Below are 27,753 nucleotides of genomic sequence, written 5' to 3' on the forward strand. Positions count from 1 at the left end.
TCTAAACAGAATGTCTAAATATGTTTTGATGACATATTTTAAAGTGGTATTTATGATTAATGTCATGATCAATAGATTCCGACCGAAAAATGAATTTTTCAGATGAGGGCTCCATAATGAATTTAAATACATATAGTTAACAGTTATAGGGCATCGACTTTCTTGAGATCCTATAAAATACGTTTTAATTATTATTTTTGTATGTTTTAAGCATGATAAATTATGAAATTTTATATAATCAATCATATTAAATCGATATCATAGTCAATAAATAATGTACAACCCAAAACAGACGGCCGAACTGACGTGACAATGACATTTGGCGCGCTAAACATGGCGGATTTTCGGCCTCATTAGACGGAGACGGAGATATTTACGTATATTCATTTTTCATTTTATGTACGCACTGAAATACTGTTATATTGTTTTCCTGCGAGTTAAAGTGCTGAGTAAGAACGAGATAGATATATGTTTATGTGTGTGCCTTCAAAATGGGTGCTATTTATATAAGCAATTGTACGTATAGAACAATATGTCGTGTCCCTACTATATAAGGTCTATGCTACCTACTGAGTACTGAGTTGTAGGTACTTATTAACTCCATGGTACTGAGTCACTGACAGTACCTCACAACTACCATAGACAAGGAATTAATTACGTGAACCATTGGATATTTAGTGAAGCCCGCTTGTTTGGGAGTGGTAATACTTCGAACCAATCTACTGCGTCCCCCAGATCATTGACATCGGCCATTGGTCTATCTATTGTCAACCAATCATTGAAAAACCAGTGAGGGTCCAATGTAAGTTTAATATTTATTTTCATTAAATGTTCCAAGATGATCGCTGTGTCGATGCTTGAACTGTTAAATATTAGCGAGAGTTTCAGTCTTCTCGTAATTTTATGTGAAATGTCTGACGAAATTACCTGAAGCGCAGTCACAGCCATTTTGATTACGTTGGCTTGTTCCGTGATACTTAGCGAGTCCTTGTGACGTGTATATAAAGGTACTGCCTTAAAGTTCCCTGAAAGTAAATTGAGGGAAATTCTACTATATTTTTTGTGGATTTCAATTGTTTTGCATATATCAAACACCAGTCTGTCGAAATCCCAAAGCGATTCTCCTTCAATTAGTTGTATTCAACTTAGGCTCATAATTATCATTCATGACTTTCAAAGATAGACACTTGCTTTGGTACAGCTATTTTTCGCAGTAGTTGTAGTTAAACTTATTTTACTATGAGATTAGATTTATTTGTTTACAGAAAAATTTAGCTAAGCAAGATATTGCACATTGTCCCTTAGTAAAATATTATTGACAGCTGATGGCATAAGATAAAGCTTTAGTTGGTGTTTCCGGATTTGATTAGTTTTCTATTAGCTTAGGTGGACAGACTAGATTAGGCAAACGAGCTTACACTGCTTAAAGGGAGACACCGCATTATAAATGCAACCTTAAGGTATTGAATCGAAGTCACAATTGAATTAGTATAATCAATACCCTTCAGACTGGTATGCATCATTGTTGGGAAGTTTCAGCATACTGCCTCAGTTAATTAAGACAAGATAATATGCAAAGAACATTTGTTATGAAAACTAGTTGAAAAAATTTATTAGGGATTGGTAATAATGAAGCAAGAGCAGCTCGTAGTATCTGGGACATAACATTATCAGTAAGCACTAAGAAACTATTTTTGATAATAGGTAAATTATAGGTAGTAGTTAATCAAGTGAGGTATAAAAATTTGATACCTCACAAGAACAAACCTAAAAAACAGAAACGAATGGTGAAAAACTACAAAATTGCTCTAAATATGAAAATAGTTTTTTTTGTAAAAAATAGTTTTATAAAAACATAAATCTTTGAAACAGTATTCAACAACGATGGAGCATGCACAAATCCAGAATGCAGATGGGCCCCAAGTGATGACCATCAATGGACAACAGTTGCAAGTATTGCAGATGAACACCTCTCCGCACATGGTTCAAGGTCCTAATGGTCAACAGATCATGGTTCATACAATAGCAACTCCTACACAGACTATTCAGGTATAATATACCTTCTGGTAAATGTTTCATTTCCTATTCCTTTATTTCTCTTTTTAATGCATTGTATAGATTACATCACAGCCCACCCAGTGTTAAATTACTGAGACTAATAGACATGTGAGAATGCTGCCACTTTGAACTGTGAGATCAATCTTCAAGATTTCAAAGTTTTAAATTTTGATATATGTAGCTTCAGTCCTACGCTTCAAAAGCCTGCTTTGTGGTAGAAATGGTGAGGTACTTAAAGGTTTTGCAACAATAAAAATGTACACAAAAAGAACTTTGTTTAGTAAAAACAATATAATAAGTAATTCTTGAACAGCGTGAATGGGCCTGAAATTCCTTGTTTCTTTAAGAGTTTTGGCCTAGAATTGCCCTATTACATCTCATCTCTGTAGTTATCGAAAAGAAGATTTAAGAGATTAAACAAAGAGTAGACACCCATATGGCACATTTATGCAACTCACCTGTCTAATAAGATATAGAATATAATTGTATATATTCCAATCCATTATTTAAATAAGATGCCACTTTTAGTATAAAACTTAAATCTATAAAAATATTTAATTTAATTGTAAATATTGTGGTATAAATTTTACATTAAAACTTTTTTGTGTGTTTGACTAATATTATATTTATTTATCTATATTATTATATATTCTAATTTTATTCTCTGACATATTCAAACATAAATTTATGAAAAGTGATATTTAAATATTATTTCAAAATGAACTAATTTTTATCAGACGCTATTACTTTAAATAAAAAAAAAGTAATAAAAAATTTAAATGTTGGAAAAATCTGCATTTGTTGCTATAAATAGATAAGGGGAGATGTTCCATGATGTAACAGTAAATAACTTATGTTCTATTTAAAATGAAACAACAGTCAGTGATAGAAAAGTTTGGCTTAAGTTGTGTAGTTTTGAAAATTGTACCTTTATAATATAAGACCAACAGTTCTCACGAAAACTGAAGAGAATACTATTATGCCTTTATTGAACTAATATTAATATTTAGTTACTAACTTATAATAATATTATTTAATTACATGCATTCAGATTGGAACTCCTCAAATTCAGGTACTTATTAACTAACATTTAAAAATAGGTTTTTGAGATAATAGTTCAAGTACATGATACTATAAGCTGATTATGAAATTAATACACTAGGAACCAGTAATCGAAAACATCTAAAATATAAGACGCCGATTTATAAATAAAACTCACAACTCAGTACATACTACTGTGACCGTCAATACTGAATAATACTTTTAATAAATTCACATTATTGAAGTTATTATAAATTATAAGTTATTATAAATTCACAGGTAGCAGCTCCGAATGGGCAGCAGATCCAACAACTTCAAGTCTTACCGATTTCAAATTTGCAAGGTAAATTTTATATTAAAAAACCCATACAGTTTTTCTAAATCACTTTTTATGAGGAGAGTTATGCCTTCATCTTTTAATAATTTAACTTTTCGACCGATAATGAAATAGTTCAGATTAAAATAGTGAACATCATTATAAGAAAACAAGAATAGCAATATTTCATCACCTTACATTTCAGGTGGAGGGAACAATGTACAGCCAATGCAGTTAGTTCAGACACCTGACGGCCAGACATTTCTGTACCAACCGACTGCACAGGCTCAACCATCCATTGACCAACACCAAATAATTCATCAACCTGCCGGTGAGACTTCTAATGATAGAAAAAAACTTCTAAAAAAATACTTTATTAAAAACCAACATTAACAACATAATCAGTAGAGAAGTAGCATTCTTATAGTATCTCTGTTTGTGTGCCGTAAAAAAATAGTATGTAGAAATATATGAAAAATAGTATATTGAAATGGATCTCTGTTATGCGACAGAAATAGGAGTAAATTTGATATTCTAAATGCCACAGGTTTTTGGTCTAAAACCAAGTGGGTACCCTATAAACCAGCCTTTCTCAAAGTGGGCGATAACACCCCTTTATGGGCGCTTCAGGCCTAAAGGGGGCACTAAGAGACTCAGAAAAAAAGGGGGCGTTGTGTAGAGGCGATTTGTAATTTCATCTAGGACTTAGACACCAACTGAGCTCTCGCTATAGTGGTTTTTAAGTAGGTGAAAAAAAGGGGGCGCTAAAATATAATTTATTCTCAAAGTGGGCAGTAGACAAAAGAAGTTTGGGAGCCCCTGCTATACTAAATATGTATGATACACATATTAATGCATTTTTCCAAATATCATTATTTTTATAGTTATCAACTTGAATGGGAATCTTGTGCAAGTTGCTGGAGTGAGTAACGCCGTGCAGCCACAGCAGATCGTCAATCAACCTAATATTGTCATGGTTTGTATTTAAAACAGATACGATAAAATGTTAATACTCATGATATAAGTAACATTTTCTTTATTCATCAAATTTGTTTTACAGTAGTACAAACATTTCTAAGTTTCGTTAAGTTAGTATAACAACATCATACAATTTTTAAATGGGTTGATCCATAAAAGAAGCAGACTTTTTTATATTTTTGTTACATAGGTGACTGGACGAGCTCACAGCCCACCTTGTTAAGTGATTACCGGGGCCCATAGACATCTACAACGTAAATGCCGGCATTTTTCTTGATATACGAGTTCTAACGTCTCTGTATAGTTACACCGGTGCCCTACCCTTCAAACCGAAACGCATTACTGCTTCACGCCAGAAATAGGCAGGGTGGTGGTACTTACTTGTGCGGACTAACAAGAGGTCCTACCACCAGTAATTATGCAAATTATAATTTTCGGTTATGATTTTTATTACACTTACTTATGAAGAGAAGTTTTAAGTTAAATAGATAATGTTACAGACATTACTGTAGGTTTAGATTAGTGAGCATTAAATCTAGTTTATGTAATTAAAGTAAAATTGTAGATGGTGAATGGCACTAATAACACAAGCACAACAGCAACTCCAACAGAAGGTCCGGGATCATCAGCCGCTGGCTCTGATGAAGAGCCTCTGTTGTATGTAAATGCTAGACAGTTCAAGCAAATATTAAAACGTAGAGCTGCAAGAGCGAGGCTTCATGAACTAGGAAAAATACCTAAAGAACGGCCGGTGAGTTTATAATCATCATATTTCCATATCTCCATTCATAAAATGTTGTTTTTTTTTATTGCTTTGATATGTGGACGAGCTCACAGCTCACCTGGTGTTAAATAATTAAATAATATAATAATAAAAATAATTTAAGATTTTGGGCTGTTCAATGTACTGTGTCGCTGTGGATATTATTACTAGATGTTCCTAAATGTTAACAGGAATATTTGTTTTTCACACTATACAGTTGTATCATTAAATTATATACTCGATGATAAATTGATAATTAAATGTTCTACTAGAACCGACACGTAAGCATCTTAGAGAAGCGTTGGAACACTACTTTGAAAAAGCAGCCCGGCATGATAATCGGTCACGATTCTCGAATCTGACGAAGTATTTGATTTGCGAACTAGCTCATAGATACTACCCACTGAGCTTCTCGCCAGATGTTCTCAGTGGGTCGCGATTTTGATCCAGTAGTAGATTCAGCGAAGCACTGCTCTTGCTAGGGCTAGTGTTAGCAATTCTCTCAGGTTGAGCCCGTGAGCTCACCTACCGGTGAAGTTGGTGTAATCCCTTACGCTACCAACGATTAGGTAGGGAAAAAGATTTGTTCAAAATTGCTTTAATCTAAAATGTATTACCACAGAAATACCTGCACGAATCGCGACACAGGCACGCGATGAACAGAATCAGAGGTGAAGGTGGAAGGTTTCACTCGGGGAGTAGGAAGTAAGTGTTTAGAAGAAATATTACCATAATAACATTTAGTCAATGGATTGTTTAAAAGCTATCTCCATCCAGTTTATTAGTATCATACACTAGGTAATAAATGACTGAATGAATACTATTTTCTTTCCAGAAATATGGACAATTCAGACCAGTCACATCTTTCAGAAGATCAGAAAGATGATATTAAACCGGACACTGTCTCCATCACAATCATACAGGTAAAAATCAATATTTTATTTCACATTTCTTGTAACTTTTGACATCTGTATTTAAATTATAATGTTTTTTGAATATTTCAATTGATCATGTTTCTATTCAAGATCTTCTGTGGTTCTATAAATTGGCAAACGAAACTTTAATTGAAAACTTAAAAGTATGCCACGCCACCCAAAACATTATCAAAATGTGCTGAATTCACTCAGATATCCAAAGTCACATCCGAAGTTTCTTTTTCACCTATATTATGAAACTGGTGTGAAGGTGATTGTTAGAAGACTGAAGAATCAATTTATAATGTTAAAAAAGTTGTACAGACTTGCACAAGAGCCTATTCGTTACATTACCGGTCACTTAACCCACTTTATAGTGTTAGCAGGACTGTTTTTTTTATTGCTCTTGTAGGCTGACGAGCATACGGCCCACCTGATGGTGAGTGGTTACCGTCGCCCATGGACTTCAGCAATTCCAGGGGCAGAGCCAAGCCGTTGCCTACCGGAAAGCTGTTTCTGAAGCCATAACTTCGCCTAATTTACAGTATGTTAATTGTTTTACCCCAACAGGAAGATGAAACTCCAGAACAACAGCAGACGCAGTGGAGACGGCTGGCGCCGCACCAGCCGCTACAGTCCACATAGCACATAGCCATTGAATACTTGAAGACTGAGTGATGTGATGACTGAACGGATAACACTCAAGTGCCTCCATCGATACCTATTTGTATACTGTGGTGGTTTGAAAAACATTGCACAGAAATGTGGTGAACAAATCGTTTTTTAATTACATTAAGTTTTGTGTTAACATTTACTATTTAAAATTATTTTTTTATAGTAAATACTATTTAATCATTTTTAATATTGTGTCGTGTAGTTCCATAAAATACAGTACCTACTAAAAATTCCTGTACGAAATAGTCATTGATTAGTTTAAAATGTAATAACAGTAAATTCCTAAATTACACGTTGTGTACAATAAATAAAGACCATTAATTTAGTTTAATAGAATAGAAATCTATTTTGTGGCCTTACTTTTTTTATAAACACTAATTTATGTTAAGGTGTATTGTTGAAAAACAAGAGGCACTAAAAGTTGTTTTTTTTTTGTATCTATGTCTGTTTTAGTTTATTTGAATTAGATCGTGCTAGATGTCTTGTGCTATTATAACTTTAGCTGTAAGGAAGGGGTTTAAATCGTGAAATTGAGCGATTCAGCATATCAATCATTCGGAATGCTAAGAAAAATGTTATTTAAAAAAAACAAACACAAATGCTGTTTTTGTGTCAGCTGATTTCACAATTTATGCAATATAATTATACGTTTACTTCATAGCTGTTATTGTTTTGTAATCGTAGATACATATTGTACGTGGAAGCCAAAGAATGTGTGGGAATGGATAATGTGTTTCACTCGGATAAGTTGCAAGTTTGCAACTACTATACGGATTTTGAACAAAGACACATTTATTTGTCTTTATGAGATTGACTGTTATTATACATTCTACTGATGCGAATCAATTCAGTGCTGTTTTTTAATACATTTTGAGTAGTTCATATATGTGGTCAAAAAAAAAAACAACTAAGATATAACTGTTGATAAAAACCATGACTTGGATGGGTGGACGAGCTCACAGCCCACTTGGTGTTAAGTGGGTACTGGAGCCCATATACATTTACAACGTATATGCGCCACCCACCTTGAGATATGAGTTCTAAGGTCTCAAGTATAGTTACAACGGCTGCCCCACCCTTCAAACCGAAACGCATTACTGCTTCACGGTAGAAAATAGGCAGGGTGATGGTACCTACCCGTGCGGACTCACAACAGGTCCTACCACCAGTAATTACGCAAATTATAATTTTGCGGGTTTGATTTTTATTATAATAACCGGCAAACTTCTTGAGCATTTGTTGACGTAGTGGGGGTAAGTTTGCGCATGGTACACTCACGTGCAAAAACATTACTTACTCTGCGTCAGAATGCTATTAAATTATTAAAATCAACATATGTCTTTATTTATATATTTATTAGAACATCAACAAAACATATAGGTTAATAATTGTAATAATTTAATCTTGGGGTAAAATAGATATTCCTTCTATTAAGTCAAAACTAGAGCTGTTGCCAGGTCTTGGTTCAGTTGAAGCGAAGCTGGTATTTGTAATTTTTTTTTCGTTATCATAATCTTGACCATCATCATCATCACTGTTTTCATCACCCGAGTCGCTATCATCGTGATGAGTCGACATAGGGCTCATCGGTGTAGTTTACAACTCGGTCGATTCGGTCTTCTTTTTTGTCTATAATTAATTATTTTTTGAAGATATTCGATTCGTAGTGATCGAATGTTATTTTTTTCATTTACCAGCTTCCGATTATTTTCTGTTCTTTTTTTCCATCTGAAGCCTAGCTCTTTCATAATTCGTCGTAAGCTTCATTCCGAGCCATTAAAATTTATATCTTCTTTAAATTCTTCGAAGCCTTTCTACGGTACGGAGTTTCGCTGCTTGTTATGTAGTTATTATGATTACATCTTTTTATTACAGATTGAACGAAACTATCCATTCCGGTAACTTTCTTCTTTCCTGATCTTTTCTTACCCGGAGTCCGAAACACGGCGAGCAAGCCAGAGCCTTTAGCTTCGTTAATAATGCACCTAACAGTACTCACTGATGTTTTTGTTGCTTCCGAAGTCTGTTTTAATTTTTCCATATCATTCTTCCCCTGTTTTATAATGAAGCAATATACGTCGTACACAAATTTTCTACCCTTTCTTTTAAGTACTACACCAGTTTGTCACGGCATAGTGTATGTTTTATAAAAAATCAACAAACACTCAACAAATAGCAAGGGCAACAAAGTCCACAAGCAATTATAACAAATAACTTAACGATTAATAACGATAGACTTTCCACTGTACGCAAGCGTACTTTTGGGAGCAAGCGGAATGAGGGCGCGGTGCGGGACGCAAGGTTCGACTGATCTACCAATAACGCGCTCGATAGGATTTCCCCTGCCGTCGCGCCTCACCCTCACCACCAAAGTGACCTAAAATTCGGTTCTGCGCAGTCAAGGTCATTTGCTCAAGAAGTTTGCCGATTACTATACACGATGTTATTCCTTTACCGTGGAAGTCAATCGTGAACATTCGAACATCGGTGCATCGCTCAACACGAATGCATCGGACGTCTTATCCTTTAGATCACGACGACTTCAAATTAGTTATGGCAGCGTATAATTATGCATATGGCTCGCGAAAAACCCTATTAACTGTAGTATCTGTAGTGTGCCGGCTCCGGTTAGTTGATGAATAACAGTTAAACGTGTGGCGGACGCGAACCACACAGTGAAACACGTTTTTATTAAATACCTTTATTCTTATATCAGCTATCCTTTGCCCACAATTGTTTTTTTCAGATCATTTAATTTCGCTCTCATATGGGTCTAAATATTTAGAATGTGTATTCTATAAAATGATAAAAAATTTAATTAGTAAAGCTATGACCCGACCATCAAAACATTAATACCAAATAATAAAATACATCAAAGACACTAAGACATTAAGTATAAACTTTATGATTTGTATTTGATTTTAGTGTTTGATAACGTATTCCATACAAAATTTGTATTTGGAATAAATTTTTCAAAACGAGTGAAACACTTCTGTAAATATGTAGAAAAATTGTAAAATAAATTGTGCATGTCTAACTAATATGATCTAGATATAATTTTAATAAGATTTTTACACTGCGATAAGTACAAAATAAAAAATATCACGTAACTTTTGTGTTTTTTATTTCATATGCCAGTTTAATTGACGACTTAAATGTATGTATTATATCGTAACATTTTATTTATTTATTTGCATAAATTGTTTGGAATAAACTCATTTCCTAACCGCTATCATCTAGGTACATAAAATACCAAGATAAAAAATTAATACCTTAAAAATAAGAAAAAATTCTAGAGGAATTGTTTACCATTCATACATGCGTCATTCATAATTATGTAAAGTTGGCATTTTATTGAAACACTAGATTAGAATATATTTCTAATGTACTGTATAAATCACGAGATTGATATAACAATTTAAATAAATATTAAACATGATAATGAATATATGGTTAATAATTTGTAATTATATTTAACGAATCAATTAAAACATGTAAAAAAGTGTAAAACGTTAACAAAATCATAACTTAATATACCTACTTATGTATTGCTAAATGTTTTTACGAAGATTGCACTTAATGATAATTAGAAATCTTAAACTTACTACTTTAGTTTTTTACGTGTTCTTCGTTCATGAAGTTTCACCTTAATTCACCGTACCGGCTGTTTGATTCTTGAAATTAAATCGCAATACTGCTTTGGTGTAAAAAAACAACGGATGTTGATACCTACTGTAGTACTGTTAACATGATACTTAGAATACATGTCTCAAGGTGGGTGATGTCTATGGGCTTCGGTAATCACTTAACACCAGGTGAGTGGTGAGCTCGTCCATCCATTTAAGCAGAAAAAACCAAAAAAAAATGTTCTTATTTTTTTTAGATCAATCGATGTCATATTTTCCTTGAATACCGTAGGAACAGAATCTAATAATTCTCATTATTTCATTCTGAAAAATGTTACTAACATTATCATTACAATCCTCAAGTTTGGTCTTGGTACAAATAACCAATTATATCATTTTATAATAACCAACATTTATTTTCTACTGATAGAATAAAATAAAACAATATCCAAAACATACAATACAATAAATCGTTATTAAAAAAAAAAAAAGAACTAAAGCCGACAATCTAGTGTATGGCTCTAATAAAGAATGAGAAAAAGAGAAAAAAACCTAAAAAGGATTTATACAAAAAATACAAAAAAAAGTTTTTCCTTCACATACATACATAATACATTTAATTACCTAATAACTTAAACCCATGATGAAAAACTGTTAAAAAAGCTACTTTAACAGTAACAAATTTTACTAATGAAATATCTACTCAACTCTAGAGTGTGAATTAAGTTTCACCATATTTACTGATCCGAAGGGATTTAAAGTTTGGTGGCGTTGTCTCTGATGCGCTGTATCTCCGTCTTGATGGCCGATATGAGCGGCACCGCGGGGTCCTCCGGGGGCAGGCGGCCGTCCGTCGCCACCAAACCAGGGTTCACCACAGGGACCGACGCTCCTATAGACTGGTGGAAAACAAAACAGCACTGGTGCAACTTGGTGCACGTGAAAGATGTGAAACTTCTTTGGAAGAAGTGAAACTTCTTTCGCGGTGTATAGTATTTTGGTTTTCTTCATTATTCATTCTTAAATCAAATTTCTCTTGTAGTATGGAATGCTGTGTTTAAGAAAAACGACCTAGCTTGCTTTGTCTTTCCCCTCTTCCTTCGAGTGGTTCGCGAGACGCTCTGTCTATTCTCTCACTCTCGCTCGTCCTAAATTGTATATTTTCTTTCTAGCCATAACGAATCTGTCGAGAGTGTGTATTCCTAACACGCCTAAAGAAGTTTCACTTCAAAAAAAAACCTATTGGAATAGATATTTTACGAAAAACACTTTTTCATAAGCGAGGCGAGTTCACAGCTTGTCCCATGTTAAAGGACTCATGACCCGAAGGTCATTAAAATGGAACAGTGAATGTCCTTGTTCACTTCGAGTTATCGTCGAAATAGGCAATGGATGAATGACTGTTCAGATGACGTCATTACGTAGTAGACATAGGACCACAACAACCCTTTCATCCTAATGATTTGATGCAGAAATTATGAACGTAGGCAAATAATGACACCCACCATTTCATTGAAGAAGGACCCTATGGGATTTTAAATTTATTATTTAAAAAAATATCTGTAGGCTTGCGACATAAAACGATGAAAGCACCATTTTTGTGTTTAATGATAAAATAACGTGATGGGATTCACGTGTTGATGTCTATGGGCTGCACTAACCGTATCGTGTAAAATTCTTTTATTTAGTTTAGGAATTTGATTATGATCCCCTCTTTTGTTTAATATCTACACCGAATACATAATGCGGATGGTTTTAAAAAACTGGGACAAAGGTGTTTCAATTGGAGGTCGATTGATATCAAACCTTAGATATGCAGACGATACTACTCTTTTTGCAACGTCACAAGCCGACGTAGAACAGTTTCTTTCGCTTCTGGAAATAACTAGTTCCGACTTTGGCCTTGCCATAAACCGCGATAAAACTAAAGTGATGGTGGTGGATCGTAAGAATAACAATCGATCTGATTTACACGAAATAGCAAATTGCGAAGTTGTCCAGAGTTACATCTACCTGGGATCCACAATCACAAATACTGGAAGTTGCGAAGAAGAAATTAAAAGACGTTGTGCCGTGACACGATCAGCCGTGGAAAAGCTCACAAAAATATGGAAAGATCGCCGTATAACTAAAAATACCAAAGTTCGCTTAATGAGGTGCTTAATATTTCCTATTTTCCTATATGGAGCAGAAACATGGACGATCCATCAAAAATGTCGTAAAAAGATTGACGCCCTTGAGATGTGGTGCTGGAGACGCTTGCTGAGGGTAAAATGGACTGCTCACCGCACTAATGTATCCATCCTCAAAGAGCTCCAAATCAAACAAAGGCTTTCGTCGATTGTGCAATTGCGAATCCTTAATATGTTTGGACATATCATTCGTAATGAAAGGTCATTGGAACGTTTAGTGGTTCAAGGAAGAGTAGACGGTCAACGCTCTCGCGGCCGATCACCCACAAGGTGGACAGACTTGGTTAAGTTTTCTACGAAGTGTTCCCTTGCTGAGTGTACACGTACCGCCACAAATAGAGAGAGATGGAGAGCCTCTCAAAAGCCGCAACCAAATATTAAGACTTACGTAACCACGGCCACTCCGCCAGGAGTGAACTACTGAGAAGAAGAATATCTCTAAAAGAAAAGAATGCTTACTGTTGTTGGTCCCCAAGCAGAGGCCGGGGGCGGAGCCCTACGCTGTTGCGGCCTCGCCGCCGTAGTTCTAGGGCGTAGGCATTCCATCGACAAAACACTCCCGCTGACCCTCCTATAGATTTAATGGTAAATATTGATACGCGTTGGGTTCGGGATAAACAAAAAAATTCTACCGAAGTATACATTAAAACTATTTTTTTTTTTTTTTTATTGCTTAGATGTGTGGACGGGCTCACAGCCCACCTGGTGTTAAGTGGTTACTGGAGCCCATAGACATCTACAACGTAAATGCGCCATACACCTTAAGATATAAGTTCTAAAGTCTCAGTATAGTTACAACGGCTGCCCCACCCTTCAAACCGATACGCATTACTGCTTCACGGCAGAAATAAGCAGGGCGGTGGTACCTACCCGTGTGGACTCACAAGAGGTCCTACTACCAGTAAATTCGCCTCTTCCGCTTCGCTTCAGGTGATCCGTTCGCTGTTTTCGAGTAGTTCCGATTATTGATTGACTGCGTGCCATCTCTACAACGCTTTTATAGTCGATATGACATCCCTAGAATCGTCGAGAACATTCCTCACAATTTGAATACTTTCGATGTGTGTTTCCGCTATCTGACAATAGACGGCGTTGTACTTCTCGAGCGTTCTAGATGCTACTAAATATGCTTCGATATTCGTTCGACTATTCGGCGCTAGATGGCGGTAACAATATATTATAGCAAGCTACGTACAAAGGCTTACGCTGTGTATAGTGCGGCCTTGCGTAGAATAGACAAATTTCAACAACTTTGAAGAATATGCTAATTTTATTGAAGAATATCGATAATGTTCATCTTTATTTATATAATTCTACTATACGTGTGATTGTCACTGAATTCCTGTTGGTTGGTATATATACTTTTATGATTATTATTTTTCCTACCTAAGCTGATAGTCTTGAGAGGCTATTTCAGCGTAACCTTAACTAGTAGGTGAGCTCACGGGGCTCAAGCCGGAGTGTTGCTAACACCGACCCTAGCAAGAGCCGTGCTTCGCAGAATCTACCACCAGATCGGAAACGCGACCCACTGAGAAGATCCGGTGAGAAACTCAGTGGGCTGTGTCTATGGCGGTTTTATGATATGCCCGGTTGGTGCTTGAATACTAAAGTTCGTACCCGGTCCCCGCGGAGTGCCCCCGGCCGGTGTCGGAGCCCGGGAGCCGGACGTTGTCGTTGCGCGCTTGGGTCACTCCCGAGCCAACTGGAAGGTTATTTATATTTTCCGTTCTATTTAATTAGCAGAGACCGACCGACGAGCTTTAGTTCCACTAGAGAACAGCATAACTGCCGCCCGTTCTGATATAAGTCAGTCTCTGTTGCAATGGAATAGAGTACTGTTTCGCTAGGTTTGAATTACAAGGCATCACTTTAATAATTTATTTTCCATACCTACTTGTTTGTAGCTAAAGGGCTATTTCACCGACGCCTGGACCGGTGAGTGAGCTCACGGGCTCATCCTGAGGGAATTTCTAGCACTAATCCTAGCAAGAGCAGTCCTTCACTGAATCACCGGATCGGAATTGCGATCTATGGGTCAGTTCGCTAATCGAAGTCTTCGTTGTTATCGACGAGTTCGACGAGGACGGTTCTTGAAGAGCCTAAAAGCACTGAGAGGAGATCCGGGGGCTCGATAAGATATGTTTCGGGCGACGGTGGCTTTGCGTTGTTCGGTCGCTTGAGTCGCATAAAGAATTAGCGACGGCCACAATAAGGAGTCATCGTGTCGCGCCGCTTTGTCGAAGTAGCGTTCTGACGCTACCTTAAAATACTTACGTATCGGCTTTAATCTTAGACCGAGATGAAGATCAATATTCCTAACGTACCACGGTGCTCCGACGGTCATCCTCCAGCAACTGAATTGGATGACCTGGAGAGAGTTTACTCGCATGCGGGCCGCGCACAATAAACCAGATTCTTATGGTATTACCACCATCCCGTACTGTATACCACGGCTGCAGGTGTCAATAGAAATCCAGTATAGTTAAGCTTGTGCGTCACGCTACCGGATCTCTTGTGGTCAGTTTCCGTGTCGAAGGAGGCGGAGTCCCGGGGGGCGGGGCTGGGGGCCGCGCTGCCGAACAACGTGAAGGCGTCGTCCATGAGCTCGTTGAAGCGCTGCCGCATTTTGGAAGCTCCTGCTTCTCTCCGAGGCGAAGGTCTCGTTGGAGATGACGGCTTTGAAACTGAAGGCGTTCGAATTGGAAGTGCGCTTAACGTAAGTATGGGGTGTCTTTGTAATTATTTATGTGTATTCAATTTTATTTTCTAGTATGCTATTAATAATACTCTTTACATGTTACAGACAGTCACTGTAATGTTTTTCTATTTTCAAATTAATATATGACAGTGTCATAGAAAATAATTTTCCTATTGGATTTGGTTTTTTGGATGTCCCCCCTTGATCAAGGCAGATGGGAGCCAGTGGTTTAAACCAATATATCTCTGACCTTATTCCGTTTCCTATACCCATTTCCCAAATTCTTATATATTAAATAAACATTCTAAGGGCACTCACCATCTTTTATTCTCTGGCAATGTAAGTCCCAGACCAGAGGTCCTATGACGCCAGGGTCTTTGTCAATGCTTCCGAGCCTGACCAGCTGTGAAGGCATCTGTCTTCTGGGCACCACCTCTTGGTTGCTCGGTTCTCTCTTTTTTGGAGTGGAGATGGGAGAATCTATGTCTAGATGCCGGACTGATACAGGCTCCAAGATTTTAGAGAGAGGCTCTACTATATTCCCTCTGAAATTAAATTTTAAAGGAGACTGACTATTCAGTCCTTACACATTTTTAGCTTCACGAATGTTTTACACATTAATCAATTTTTGTAAAAGTTATTTGGCCTTCCGCAATTAGTTCCACTAGCAGTTAGCTGCACTTGTCTCGTGTCCTCACGAAGCACTCTTTTTTGAAAGTCAGTCATATTTGTTGAAATGTAAATTTATCAGTTCAAATTTTTCAATCATTAAGCCGACGTTAAGCATAAGATAAAATACAACATAAAAATGTACAGTGCTAATGAAATCATAAAATTTACTTTTGTCACTTTTTATTGGCGTGGTTGAGTGAACGATCCACCAGATATGAAGCGTTTTCCGGAATTTTTCGGACAAGAGAACCTAGATAACAGTGTCCGTTTTTAAGGCATAAGTACCCCGCTAATAAAACACGAACTATACCAGTACTTAGAATAGGAGCTACAGATTAATGTTATGGCTTTGCGAATATCACCTGGGGAAGGAGCTGACAGAGGGCATGGACAGATACGAAGTGGGGGTTCGAGGAGCTGACGGCTGTCCACTGTCGGAGCTCTCCACGCCCGCAGCCTCCAGCAGACTGTCTGTTGTGCCCACTGGGTACACGAAGTCGAAACAAAACAACGCATTTAAAAAAAAGACACGGAACTATGCGACCGTCACCATCAGAGACCACTGGTAACGAGGGCACCATGCAAACATTATAATCGGAAAACTTAGGCATAGTGGCCTAACGAAAACCGACCTTAATCACTGACACCTCAAGATTCACATTCATTTTACGTTTCTCTTTTTTTTTTTTTTGGACAAATTGAAGTCTCTTACTCTAACAATACAGTTGTCAAACAAAAATACAACTAGTCTACAGAACAAATAAAAGAGACACGAGAGATGTTAACTGTTTAGTCTTTGCCTAGATTATAATAATATAGAACATAAAAACGCAGTCCGATAAGCCTAACACTAGCTTAATTAAATCTCGGCGGCAGTCACGCTGTGATGTCCACGGGCTCTGGTAACTACGCACTGAGTAGGCCCTAGTCTCGATCAAACTTGCAAAACATGTTTAAAAACCCTATAGTTACTTTGAAATTTCTCTTATACACAGCATTCCCTATTACAAGAGAAATTTGATTTAAGGATGAATAATGAAGAAAACCCCAATACTATACACCGCAAAAGAAGTTTCACTTCTTTCACATGCACAAACTTGCACACGCACCATTTTTTTTTTAGTTTTTTTTTGTATTAAATTTAAGTAACATGTTAGTATGGTTACCTCGTCTCTTCTGCGGCATCCTCAGAGCATGTGGCTTCTTCTGCCGCCTCCGAAGTGCCGCGGCCACTTCCGACACCCCCGATGATGTCGTTGACGAACTGATGAAGTCTTGCAGTTAACTTACAAGCAATTACTACTTAGATATCGAAGGGTTAAAGACTGCTTGGTTTGAGCAACATTTTGCAACTTTACAGGAGAGCCATTTAAAGTTTATAACTTGGAAAAAAAGATAACAAAAAAACTTCTTCAGCTAATTAAACTTAATTGAAGGTCAATTATAAACATCGAACTGTTTACGCTAATTAATACCAAATAAAATGTATCTTTAATTAGAAAGATAAATGTTGGGTATTTAGCGAAATGTCGCCTAAACCAATTGTGCCTTTCACCCCTCGATGTAACAACAAGCTTTTATTAGCTTAGTTTTTTTGTATGTAACGGACACTTTGAACGTAATTTTCGCCGACTTCAACACGTCATATTAACTTGAACATTTGCACGCGCATCAAGGACCGACGACAAAACAATTATTTTATAATTTCGCTCGAATATCCTGACCGGTATCACGCTTCACACCGAAACGCATTACTGCTTCACGGCCGAAGCCGGCAGGCTGGTGTTACCTACCCGCGCGGACTCAATAGACACCCTACCATCTTACCTGGATGCACTGGCGGCTCTATAGATCGGCAGAAGACTGCTACTAGGTCTGGTTCTGCTCGGGGACACTACGCTTATAAGCTGAAATGAAAAGTCCATTTCATTCGTATCCCAATAACGCCTTAAAGTTATATATAGCTATTTATACCTAATTTGCCAAACTTGCGTGGGAAGGGAGGGCGACACCAATTTTTTTAATGAATCGATAGAAAATTCTTGAATTTAAAAGACATTTCTAGACTTCAGTTCTAAATCCAATACAAGGAAAGATGAGAGAATGTAATCACGACTGGAAATACACTTAGTTCTGTCTAATTGTAAGCTTTACATGCTCTACATACTACTCTCTACTACTCTATATACAGAGTCGACAGACGCACCTTCCCGTCCCTCTCTTCGTGCACTTGCTTGAGCTGCTTCCTCTCTGCCTCTCTCATTAACTCATCCCGATAGGCCCGGAGTGAGGCTGCAGACTTGATTTGCTTTTTCCTTAACGTTGGAAAGTGTAATGGGAATATTTACTGGTACTGATAACGGCCAAACCAATTAGTGTCGAAATTTTATGTAATTGTTTTTTTTTTGTTTTATTCCGGAGAGGGATGAAAGAGCTTACGTACTACGAAATGCGAATGCCGCCTCTTACCTTGAAACATGAGGTTATAGTCTCAATTGTATGATGTAACAGCGGGCCTCGTGAATGCTTCTCGGCAGAAATAGGCAACGCGGCAATACCAACCGAAGCCAGCTTAAAATACGTCCTAGCACCATATGCAAATCCTTCTGGCGGACCCTTTAAATTGTTTTCGTTCAGAATTGCATTCAACTTAATATTTGCATTGGGTGCCCAAAAAGCACACCAAGAACGCTATTTATTTTAACAAATTAAATTATTTTAAAAGAAAACCAACTGAAGTTCAATAAAAACAAAATCAGATAGACCAGGTATTTTACCTGTGCGCAAAACACAGTAGCGCCAGCAATATGAGAACCAATAGCAGTGCTATAGTAGAACCTACTGCCAAGGCCCAGAGCTCAGAGCCACGGACTCCGCCTGCGTCTGCCTCTCCCTCTAAACCTTCAGCCGCCTTCAGATATGCTGCTAAGAAGAGTTCCAACGAAATATTTATTTGTTATTTTCAGAAAATCTTAGATACTTTATGTGTGTTAATATTAGGAAAATTTATGGCAAATAATTTGGAGGTATCGACAAAAGCAAAATCTTCCACTGAGCGGGTGAAATTGCTTGCAAGATATAGTAGACATAGTAGACAGACATAGGCCCTAATGTAATTGCTCGAAATTTCTATTTAAGCAAACTTATCATGAAAATATTCTGTTCTATGTTAGATTTCGCAACATAGCTTAAACAAATTATAACAAATATACTATGTACCAAATATCAATAAACTATTGATATTTATTGATAATCGAACATAATCTATTATCCGACCATTCCCTGGAAAAAAAGATGTGTGGTGTCGTGGGACACCGGATAGGAACGAAGTTCCTTATTATAAAAATATTAATTTAAAGTTCTATTCGAGGTATAAAGAAAATAAAACTGGAGGTTTCGCAACAACCCACGGTCATTCGGTAACATGCGAGCTTATTGTGGTACACTTCATTCACGGCTGTTTGCATAAGAGTTAGTGTATTGCGCAAACGAACGCTCTGAGATCGTGGTCAATGAATGATAAAAAAGTATGTTATTTTTTGTACGTTATTACAAAGTTAAGTCGTACACTGTGTGCATTACTAATAAAAATCTTACGTTACGGACGTTTTTTCCCGGTTAGGCTACCCCTCCGCATCGTCCCATAAGGAACTTCGTTCCAAAAACATCCGAATCAGAGTTGATTCAATTGTAAGAGCCCCCACAAATCCTCGTATGAACGATTTTTCCAAGTAATACACCGGGCCTTAAGTTAAAACTCACGCTCAGCTTTCGTGGTGACAACTGCGCCAAGCTCCCGCGCCACTTCGGCGTCTCTCACCAGTCTCATATCCCTGGCCGCTACGGCTGCGGGTACCGCCCGACCTCCGACCAGCACAACATACACGATTTGTATCGTTCCAGAGTCTGGAGACTGAAAGGTTTTGCTTAAACAGCCTTCTTAACTTAGGAATCCATTGCGGCCTAAAGAATAAGCGCGATGGTGTACTCAAGTACTAAGTGATGCGAGTATATCGATATTCAAAACCCGCACGAAGGTATTAATTTTGAAGGAAATACGTACTCAACACGTATTGTTAAAAGATGACGGAATAATATTGTGCTAGAAAAGTTATACCCGCCCAAAGAGAGTAGTGGTATTCTACTGATGGGAGGACGACGCATTGGTAGGTACCACAATCCTGTATTAATCACAAGTCACGCGTTCTGTTCATATTAAAGAGGATAACGCCGATTTGCTTTCAAATGAGACCTCGATTGTAAATGTCAAGAGAGGTGGTAACATTCACAACGTAATGTCTATAGGGTCCGATACCCAATGGTGGTTTGGACAGCTTCATTGTGTTATGAAATGTTATAATTTTCATAATTTTAGCTTTTAAATATTAGCATCATACGCATACGATATTTTAAACGCTATCATAACTCGCATAATTAATTGATCGTCTTCATATTCAAGTATATGTTTTTAGGAAGTTTATTTTTAAACTATAGGTATAAAAAATTTAATAATAGTCTCAATTTGTTATTTTTTTACCTCAGTTATGTTTTGTATGTGAACTCGCACCGGTGGCTGTTGATCTGGATGTATGATTTCTCTCTTAAACAAAATCGTCTCATTTGCTTCGCTCTCTAGAGGTATATCTATTAAGTCCTCTTTAATTACTTCCAGTTCATTATGATCTGAGATTTCTCTCTTATTGAGAGTGATTGTTGGTGTGGCCAAAATCCAATCTGCTTCATCTATTTTTGTGGGTTCAATACGAATAACAGTATCTATATTGTTGAGTGGGTACATTTCGATGGCTTCATAAAATTTTGGAGTTAAAGAGCTAGAATTTTGATCAACTATTTTTGTTGTAGAAACTACGGACATGGACTTAACCGAAGAAACTGTGCTGTTGACTCCAAAATATTTGAAAGGTGTTTCGTTTTCAGAGACCTTGTTATTTTCTTTGTGAACAATAAAGGAATGAACGTCGTGTTTCTTCCGTGCTGTCGGTGCATCTAAAGATTTAATTATACCTAGATGTCTTTCTTGTTGTCTGTAAATATAAAATTCATTATTTATAATGCGGTAAGTTTTGTTTAAGGACTTTTTTAAACAGACGAAAGTAGTAACCTCAAGAATGCCTTCTGATACAATCGCGCTAGTCTCATGTGAAGACTATCTGGTGTTGAACCCTGAATAACAGTTAAAAGCCAATATCTTCGGTCTTCTGGAATCTCTGGTTCCAAACTGTCCGGTATGACTGGTTCTCCACAATTCATGACGCAATCTCCAGTTGTTTTGTCTGTCACCGCCTAAGAGAATATGTTAATATTGTGATATGCAAAATTTAATTACAAATATTTAAATTCGATGGACACGAATTTGCAGTTAATTTAGAGTAAATTGACCTGTGGTGGATAGGAGTCCAAATAAACCGTTGCGAGCACAGTAGTTGTGCGTACAAGTGGAGTGGATGGCTTTGAGGGCACTGACACTTCAGCTTCAGGCGCCGGGGGTCCATCACCAGAACCCGTCCAGAAGAAATCCTCCAGTCGAGGTGTGCGGTGATGTTGATCTGGCGATACCATCATGAATACTGCAATAGTCCATAAATTTGGTACTTTAGTAGTGCATCCAAGTACTAAAATGAATCTAAATTTAAGATGATTAGTTTACTTTGACAAATAATTCAATAACTTAGGTATAGTCAAGCACAGGTCACTTATTACTTTGAATCGTTAGTATTTGTCAAACATTTGAACAACATCACAAAATGCAAATGCACAGTGTCTTTCCCACTGAATCCCGTCAACTAGTTTTATTCACAAGATCGTGGACCTCAATCCTTCAATCCAAAGTTGTGATTGGTAGGTGAACGGTATTAGTAGGCTTTGATAGTATTTTGAGAATACTAGTATATCGAGAACTGAGATTTTAGATCTCTTTTTGCCTTAAGTGTACCGACGACCATAGAAACAGTTAAAACAATTCGAAATAAGTTCAAATTCGAAGTTGGTTCCAGGTGTTTAGACATATGTATATCGTAATCTAATCTTAATATCTAAAATGGTGGTATCTTTCACTGGTGGAAGGACATCTTGTGAGTCCGCATGGGTAGGTACCACCACCCTGCCTATTTCTGCCGTGAAGCAGTAATGCGTTTGGTTTGAATGGCGGGTATACTGAGACCTTAGAATTTATCTCAAGTTGGGTGGCGCATTTACGTTGTAGATATCTATGGGCTCCAGTAAACACTTAACACCAGGTGGGCTGTGAGCTCGTCCACCCATCTAAATAACGAAAAAAAAAAGATATTAATGAATGAATCGTACTCTGAGACGTAAACAGAGCAGCAATGAAATTGGCTCCACGTTTGATAGTTTATGACAAAAGGTTGGGTAACATCGCGTGATCTTCCGAACAACCGAGAATAGAGTTCGTTTGCCCTCCGTGGAAGTTTCAGTCGAAACAACCTGGTTGTATGGTACAAGAAATATCGATTAGCGATAAAAAGCTCATTAGTTTTGGGTACATTATGAATATTCTTTGAAACTTCTTAGTTACAAAGGTATCTAAGAATGCTTTAAAAAATACAGTTAAAATCGTAATCTAGTGAAATTGTTATTACTATCTACTGTTCGCCCAATGATCTAAATTATCCCACAATCCCGGACACCAAGGTTTAGATTATTTTTAGGTATCTGCACATACCGTCTCTGTTATATCTACTATATCTATTTTATTATTAACATTTGGTACTAAAAAAGAATTAGTATACCTATTTCCAAATATTTATTATTGCTAAAGCTAATCCTGGTCGGTACCTATAGATAGATAATAAACAAAGTAAAATAGAGTATTGCATTCAAATGCTTCGTATCATTTTTTGAACGATTTGCTATCTTTTAATGAAAAGACTAAAGCTTGTCAATACTAAACGATGAAATATTATAAGTCAAGTAGTCATTAAACAAAAAAAAATTAAAGAAAAAAAAAGAAAGAAAATCATCGATAAACACAGGAGACAATGAAAATGAACTTGAGTGAAAATGTGTCTTGGATGAAAGGGTTATTTCCACATTCAGTAGGCTCGCCTGGAATTCTCTCTTGTGTTACCAGTACCAAAGATTAGACATTCGAGACAAGAACATATAAAATATGTAGATGCAGAATTTCATATATCTTAAAGCTACTCACGCCAACAAGGAATTATACAGTGATACGGTATAATAAACAGTAACTATGTACTTAACCAAATAAGAAATGCGGATAAGTTGCATATTTGGAACTAAAAATAACTCTCTAAATACTCAACACTTAATTTTAATAAGTAAATATAGCTTAGTAACAACCAAAACAAACTTTAATATCGAATCGAACTAAAATTAAAACTGTTTTTTCTTTTAATTATTAAGATTCTGGATATTAAGGTAATCTACGATCCTTGATACGTGTGTAATTTTATTTTTTTCAAGTCATTCAAACGTCTTGTATTTTGTACAAAATACGTTAAAAGGTTTTAACTTGTACCAACCGACAAAGGATTTGCACCAAGTCGTACCATGCGCCGAGCTTTTACGGTATATACGAAACGCATTTCCTCGATGCGATACTATATTTAGCATGTAAATAATGATATTATATCACAAGACGATAAACGGAAAGGCACTTTGTCGTGTTTAATGACAATTTAACCATCTACCCATTTAACCATCTATATATTATCTTTAACGTTTTGTATGTTTGTTTTGATAACGTAACTTATAATACGAATGTGGTCTAAAACAAATGGTCTAATAAATAGTATCATTTAGTATCAAATAGTATCATATATATAGTAACTGTGTAAGTATTTATTTTTGTTACATAGATGGTTGGACGAGCTCACAGCCTACCTGATGTCAAGTGGTTACTGAAGCTCATAGACATTTACAACGTAAATACCGCCACCCACCTTGAGATATGAGTTCTAAGGTCTCAGTATAGTTACAACGGCTGCCGCACCCTTCGAGCCGAAACGCATTACTGCTTCACGGCAGAAATAGGCCTGTTGGTGGTACCTACCCGTGCGGACTTACAAGAGGCCTACCACCTCTTGTAAAAAGTATGTAAATTATGTATTCGAGTACGCATTTGAATTCGATAAAGTTTTGAGTTTGGCACTCCTAGTAAAACGGACTTTTTAATAATAAATTGAACTGAAGGAAGATTGGTGATGTTACCCGGAAACAATCCACTTGGTCAGTTTTTTTTTCCTACCTAATCTGATAGCCTTGGGATTTCTGAGTATTAGGTACATACATTGTCGAGAGATATTTCATAATTATTTTTAAGAAATTCACCACTTTACCGCCTGTATCATGGAAACAGAGGCATACATTGTTGGGAGAATTTAAAAAAATCCGTTGAGTGTTTTTAAGAAAAAGTAATAAATTGTACCTATAAAGCCCTTATCAGAATCTCATATTGAGCATCATTGAACGTAGCTAACTAGTCTATAACAAAATTTGATTACGATAAATTTAAATATTTTTTATTTCTTCTAGATTTTGACTTGAAAATAAAACGAAATATCGATCCAAAATGTCCGTTCAACAAAAAAAAAATCTCAAGCAAATCTTTGATATCGACAACGCCATTTTAATAAATAGGTTTATGATACAGGTCGCGCACATACATTCTGCTGCAAACGTTGCGAGGTAAACTGACAAAAAGGCATATAATAGCGGATATACACGGAAAGTTATTGTTAACAACGGATGTGACCGTGCCGACCGCACTGGACCGTTGTGATGATTCGGATTGATTATTATAATAGGGAGACATTACTGGTCCAGTAATTTGGAAACTACAGTTGAGCACCATACGGAGCCTCGCTCGGTTACGGTGGCATAACCTTTCAAGGCTACCAGTGTGCTTAGTGCGAGGTTCTTAACTTTCTCGCTAGCGTAAAAGTTAACCCATTTTGTATGCAGTTGAAACAGCGCCCCTAGCGGCAAACGTACACAAACGATCCCATTCCATACAAATATGAGCTAACTTTTACGCTATCGAGAACGTTAAAAAACTCGCACTAAGCACACAGATTAGGAAAGAAAAAAAAAAGAAATGTGAGAAAAATATTAGCGGCAATTCTTCGAAGTTTGAAACGTAATTGAATGGTTTTGTGCGTGAAGCCGTTTTACATAAATCTTTCTGATGTCTTAAAGCAATTTCCGGCAGATGCTAAAAGGTCCTAATAACAAGTTCGTGTCAACGGACCGCTACTTCGATCCAGGTTCTAACTCGAAAAAATTTCTTTCCTAGCATTCGCTTCATAGTAAGAGTTTTGTGTGACACTGAGAGTTTTTAGAATATCAAAAAATAAACAAGCACCAACTCTTAATTCATTTACTGTTTTTCAAAATTAACTCCCTTCACTATCTAAGGATTGTTGCATACCACGAAGCCACTGGTGAATAGTAGCGGTCTCACTCTTCTTTTGGGGTTCTCTTTGGTAGCCTTTATTTATTACAAACCCTTTGAATTACAAAATAATTACATATATTTTCAAATTTAGTTTCCTATGTGGTTCCATGGTTGCAAAACTAGTTGTTTCTTTGCATGGGATTCATAACAGGCAAGTTCTAAAAATACAAGAGTAACCCTTGTATTTTTATCTATTCTCTATACTAATTGTCTGAAGCCAATAAATTTACTTCTTCCAATTTACTAATTTCAGTACGAACGCGTTTCTCACATTACGCAAACTAGTTACATCTCTCATCGATTTCATTCGTAGCTCTGTCCATTTTATATTGTGTCGTTAGGCGTGGTTAGTGGCATTAACTACTATATCATGGGATATGAGTTCGATTCCTGGTCGCAGTCACTTCGTATTCGTGATCTGGGCGTACTTGTTTTCGTCACTTACGAGTTTCTAGAACCGATAATACAGGGTAAAGTCCTAGTTTGGTACCCTTGAATATGGTACGTTTTATTTAGTTTCTGGTTAGGTGCATTTTACTGATCGATTTTCGTTGTTTGAGAGACATACCGTATGGTATCATTGATATTATAGCTGATTTATACATAGCGCGAAGATCGGACGGCCGATGGGGCAGAAAGATCCTAGAGTGGAGACCACGTATTGGCAAACGCAGTGTGGGACCGCCACCTATCAGATGGACCGACGACCTGGTGAAAATTGCTGGGTCACGTTGGATGCAGGTGGCAACGGACCGGCCGCACTGGATATCAGTTGGAGAGGCCTATGTTTAGCAGTGAACAGTAGACAGGCTGAGATGATGATGATGATACATTATGACTTTGGTTGGCATGCCTTAATCGAAAGTTGTTTGTTTCGATTTTTTTTCCTTGTAGGCAGACGGGCATACGGCCCACTTGATGGTGAGTGGTTACCGTCGCTCAAAGACGTCAGCAATGCCAGGGACTGAGCCAAGCCGCTGCCTACCGTTTAATACTCTCCACAAGTTTCGTTTGTTGATGGACATGTCATAGCGCTCGGGAAACACCGTGGAGGGGAGCTCATTCCAAAGTCGGATGGTACGTGGCAAAAAAGATCTCTGAAAACGCACTGTGGATGAACACAGTGGCTCCATGTAGTATGGATGAACTCTACTCGGGTGGCGGGCGGTGCGATGGTAAAAAAAATTGGATTTAATTTGGATTAAATGGTAACCGGAGCTTATAGAAATCACAACGTGAATACTATCACCTACCTTGAGACTTGAAGTCTAAAGGTAGGTGAAAGGGAGGTGGTACGGTCGGTGTTGAACGGTTTTCCTAACCGGTATACGACTCCTTCACGGCAGGAATAAGCAGGATGGTAGTACCTACTCATGCGGGCTTACATACGCCTTACCACCGCTGAACTTAACTTTCATAAAGTTACACTGACAGAAAGATTGACATAGTACATTTAAGAGATGTATTGGTAGAATTAATTTGTTAAGCGAGTGTCGAAAATGTAATAAATCTATAATTTTACTATAATTTCTAAACTGAGCTCTCTTAGAATATATTAAAGAGTGTTCGAGCGCAAATAGAAAAAAAAAACGCATTTACCTTTACTGCACGCATGTCGGAGTAACAGAATTTAATTAATTAATTAGATAAGTAAAAACTACACTCACATTTCTCATCGTCGTCGTAATCATTAGCCATTACATCGTAAACATAAATAAAATATATCGTTAACACAATAATGTTCATAATATTTAGTACGTCTTCTAGATTAATTTAATAATCACTGTTTACACTGAGTACATTTATAGAATATCGGCATTAATCATTACAAACGCAAATTATAAGGCAAGCACAAAATAAAATGGACATCAATGCCTAGAATATAATTTATGCCCATAAATATTGTTAACTATAAAATTCGGTACTGCAAGTTTCACACAGTTAGTTGACTGACGCGCAGTAAAGTAACTAACAAAAGTCGCAATCATAAGTGTATAATCTATGGTCGCAATCAAATGAATGGATGTAAACGAATTGAGAATTCATTTGGTTGCTAAGCAACAAAATTGAATAACCCGCGCTAAACCATAGATTGTTGGTATTCAGCGGCAACTTCATCTACTACACAACGCACAGGTAAAAGGAACGTAAATCATACAGCCAATTATTTTGTAGACCGAAGTCGAAACCACGAAAAATAGAGACTGAAACTTCTTATAAAAAATCCATGTAACAATTTTCCCACACTTCATCAGGACCACCATCAAACAAGTTCTCGACTCAGAAATATAAAATTAGGATTAATACTAAAAAGTTAAAAAAAAGCCATAACCACATACAAAAATAACTAAGATCTA

The 27,753-nt window shown here is 36.9% G+C and overlaps 2 protein-coding genes across 5 annotated transcripts; one reads left to right on the plus strand and one right to left on the minus strand.

The window, feature by feature from the left end:
• Positions 1-576: 576 nt before the first annotated feature.
• LOC101738965 (nuclear transcription factor Y subunit alpha) lies at positions 577-9,855 on the plus strand. 2 transcript variants are annotated; one of them, XM_004922586.5, is made up of 9 exons: positions 577-802; positions 1,873-2,049; positions 3,379-3,442; positions 3,621-3,746; positions 4,300-4,391; positions 4,959-5,144; positions 5,779-5,861; positions 5,992-6,079; positions 6,641-9,855. In XM_004922586.5, exons 2-9 carry the CDS (start codon positions 1,885-1,887, stop codon positions 6,713-6,715), a joined length of 879 nt encoding a protein of 292 aa, XP_004922643.1. In that variant the 5' UTR covers positions 577-802; positions 1,873-1,884; the 3' UTR covers positions 6,716-9,855. The 2 variants fall into 2 exon arrangements, with proteins under 2 accessions (XP_004922643.1, XP_062528029.1); XM_062672045.1 differs by having other exon boundaries at positions 776-1,007.
• On the minus strand, positions 9,431-27,412 carry LOC101746690 (uncharacterized). Of its 3 annotated transcripts, none has more exons than XM_038015373.2 (15): positions 27,064-27,412; positions 21,337-21,524; positions 21,059-21,240; positions 20,474-20,981; positions 19,699-19,849; positions 18,714-18,858; positions 18,143-18,251; positions 17,764-17,843; positions 17,103-17,200; positions 16,299-16,419; positions 15,583-15,809; positions 15,071-15,250; positions 14,184-14,268; positions 13,023-13,134; positions 9,431-11,270 (listed from the first exon to the last, which is right to left on the minus strand). In XM_038015373.2, the coding sequence occupies exons 1-15, from the start codon at positions 27,140-27,142 to the stop codon at positions 11,127-11,129; spliced, it is 2,409 nt and encodes an 802-aa protein (XP_037871301.1). In that variant the 5' UTR covers positions 27,143-27,412; the 3' UTR covers positions 9,431-11,126. The 3 variants fall into 3 exon arrangements, with proteins under 3 accessions (XP_037871301.1, XP_037871300.1, XP_037871302.1); XM_038015372.2 differs by having other exon boundaries at positions 18,714-18,861; XM_038015374.2 differs by having other exon boundaries at positions 18,714-18,861; positions 21,059-21,230; positions 27,064-27,381.
• Between the last annotated feature and the right edge of the window lie 341 nt (positions 27,413-27,753).

Source organism: Bombyx mori, chromosome 14 (genome assembly GCF_030269925.1).
Source record: "Bombyx mori chromosome 14, ASM3026992v2".
In the NCBI taxonomy this organism is placed as follows: Eukaryota; Metazoa; Arthropoda; class Insecta; order Lepidoptera; family Bombycidae; genus Bombyx; species Bombyx mori.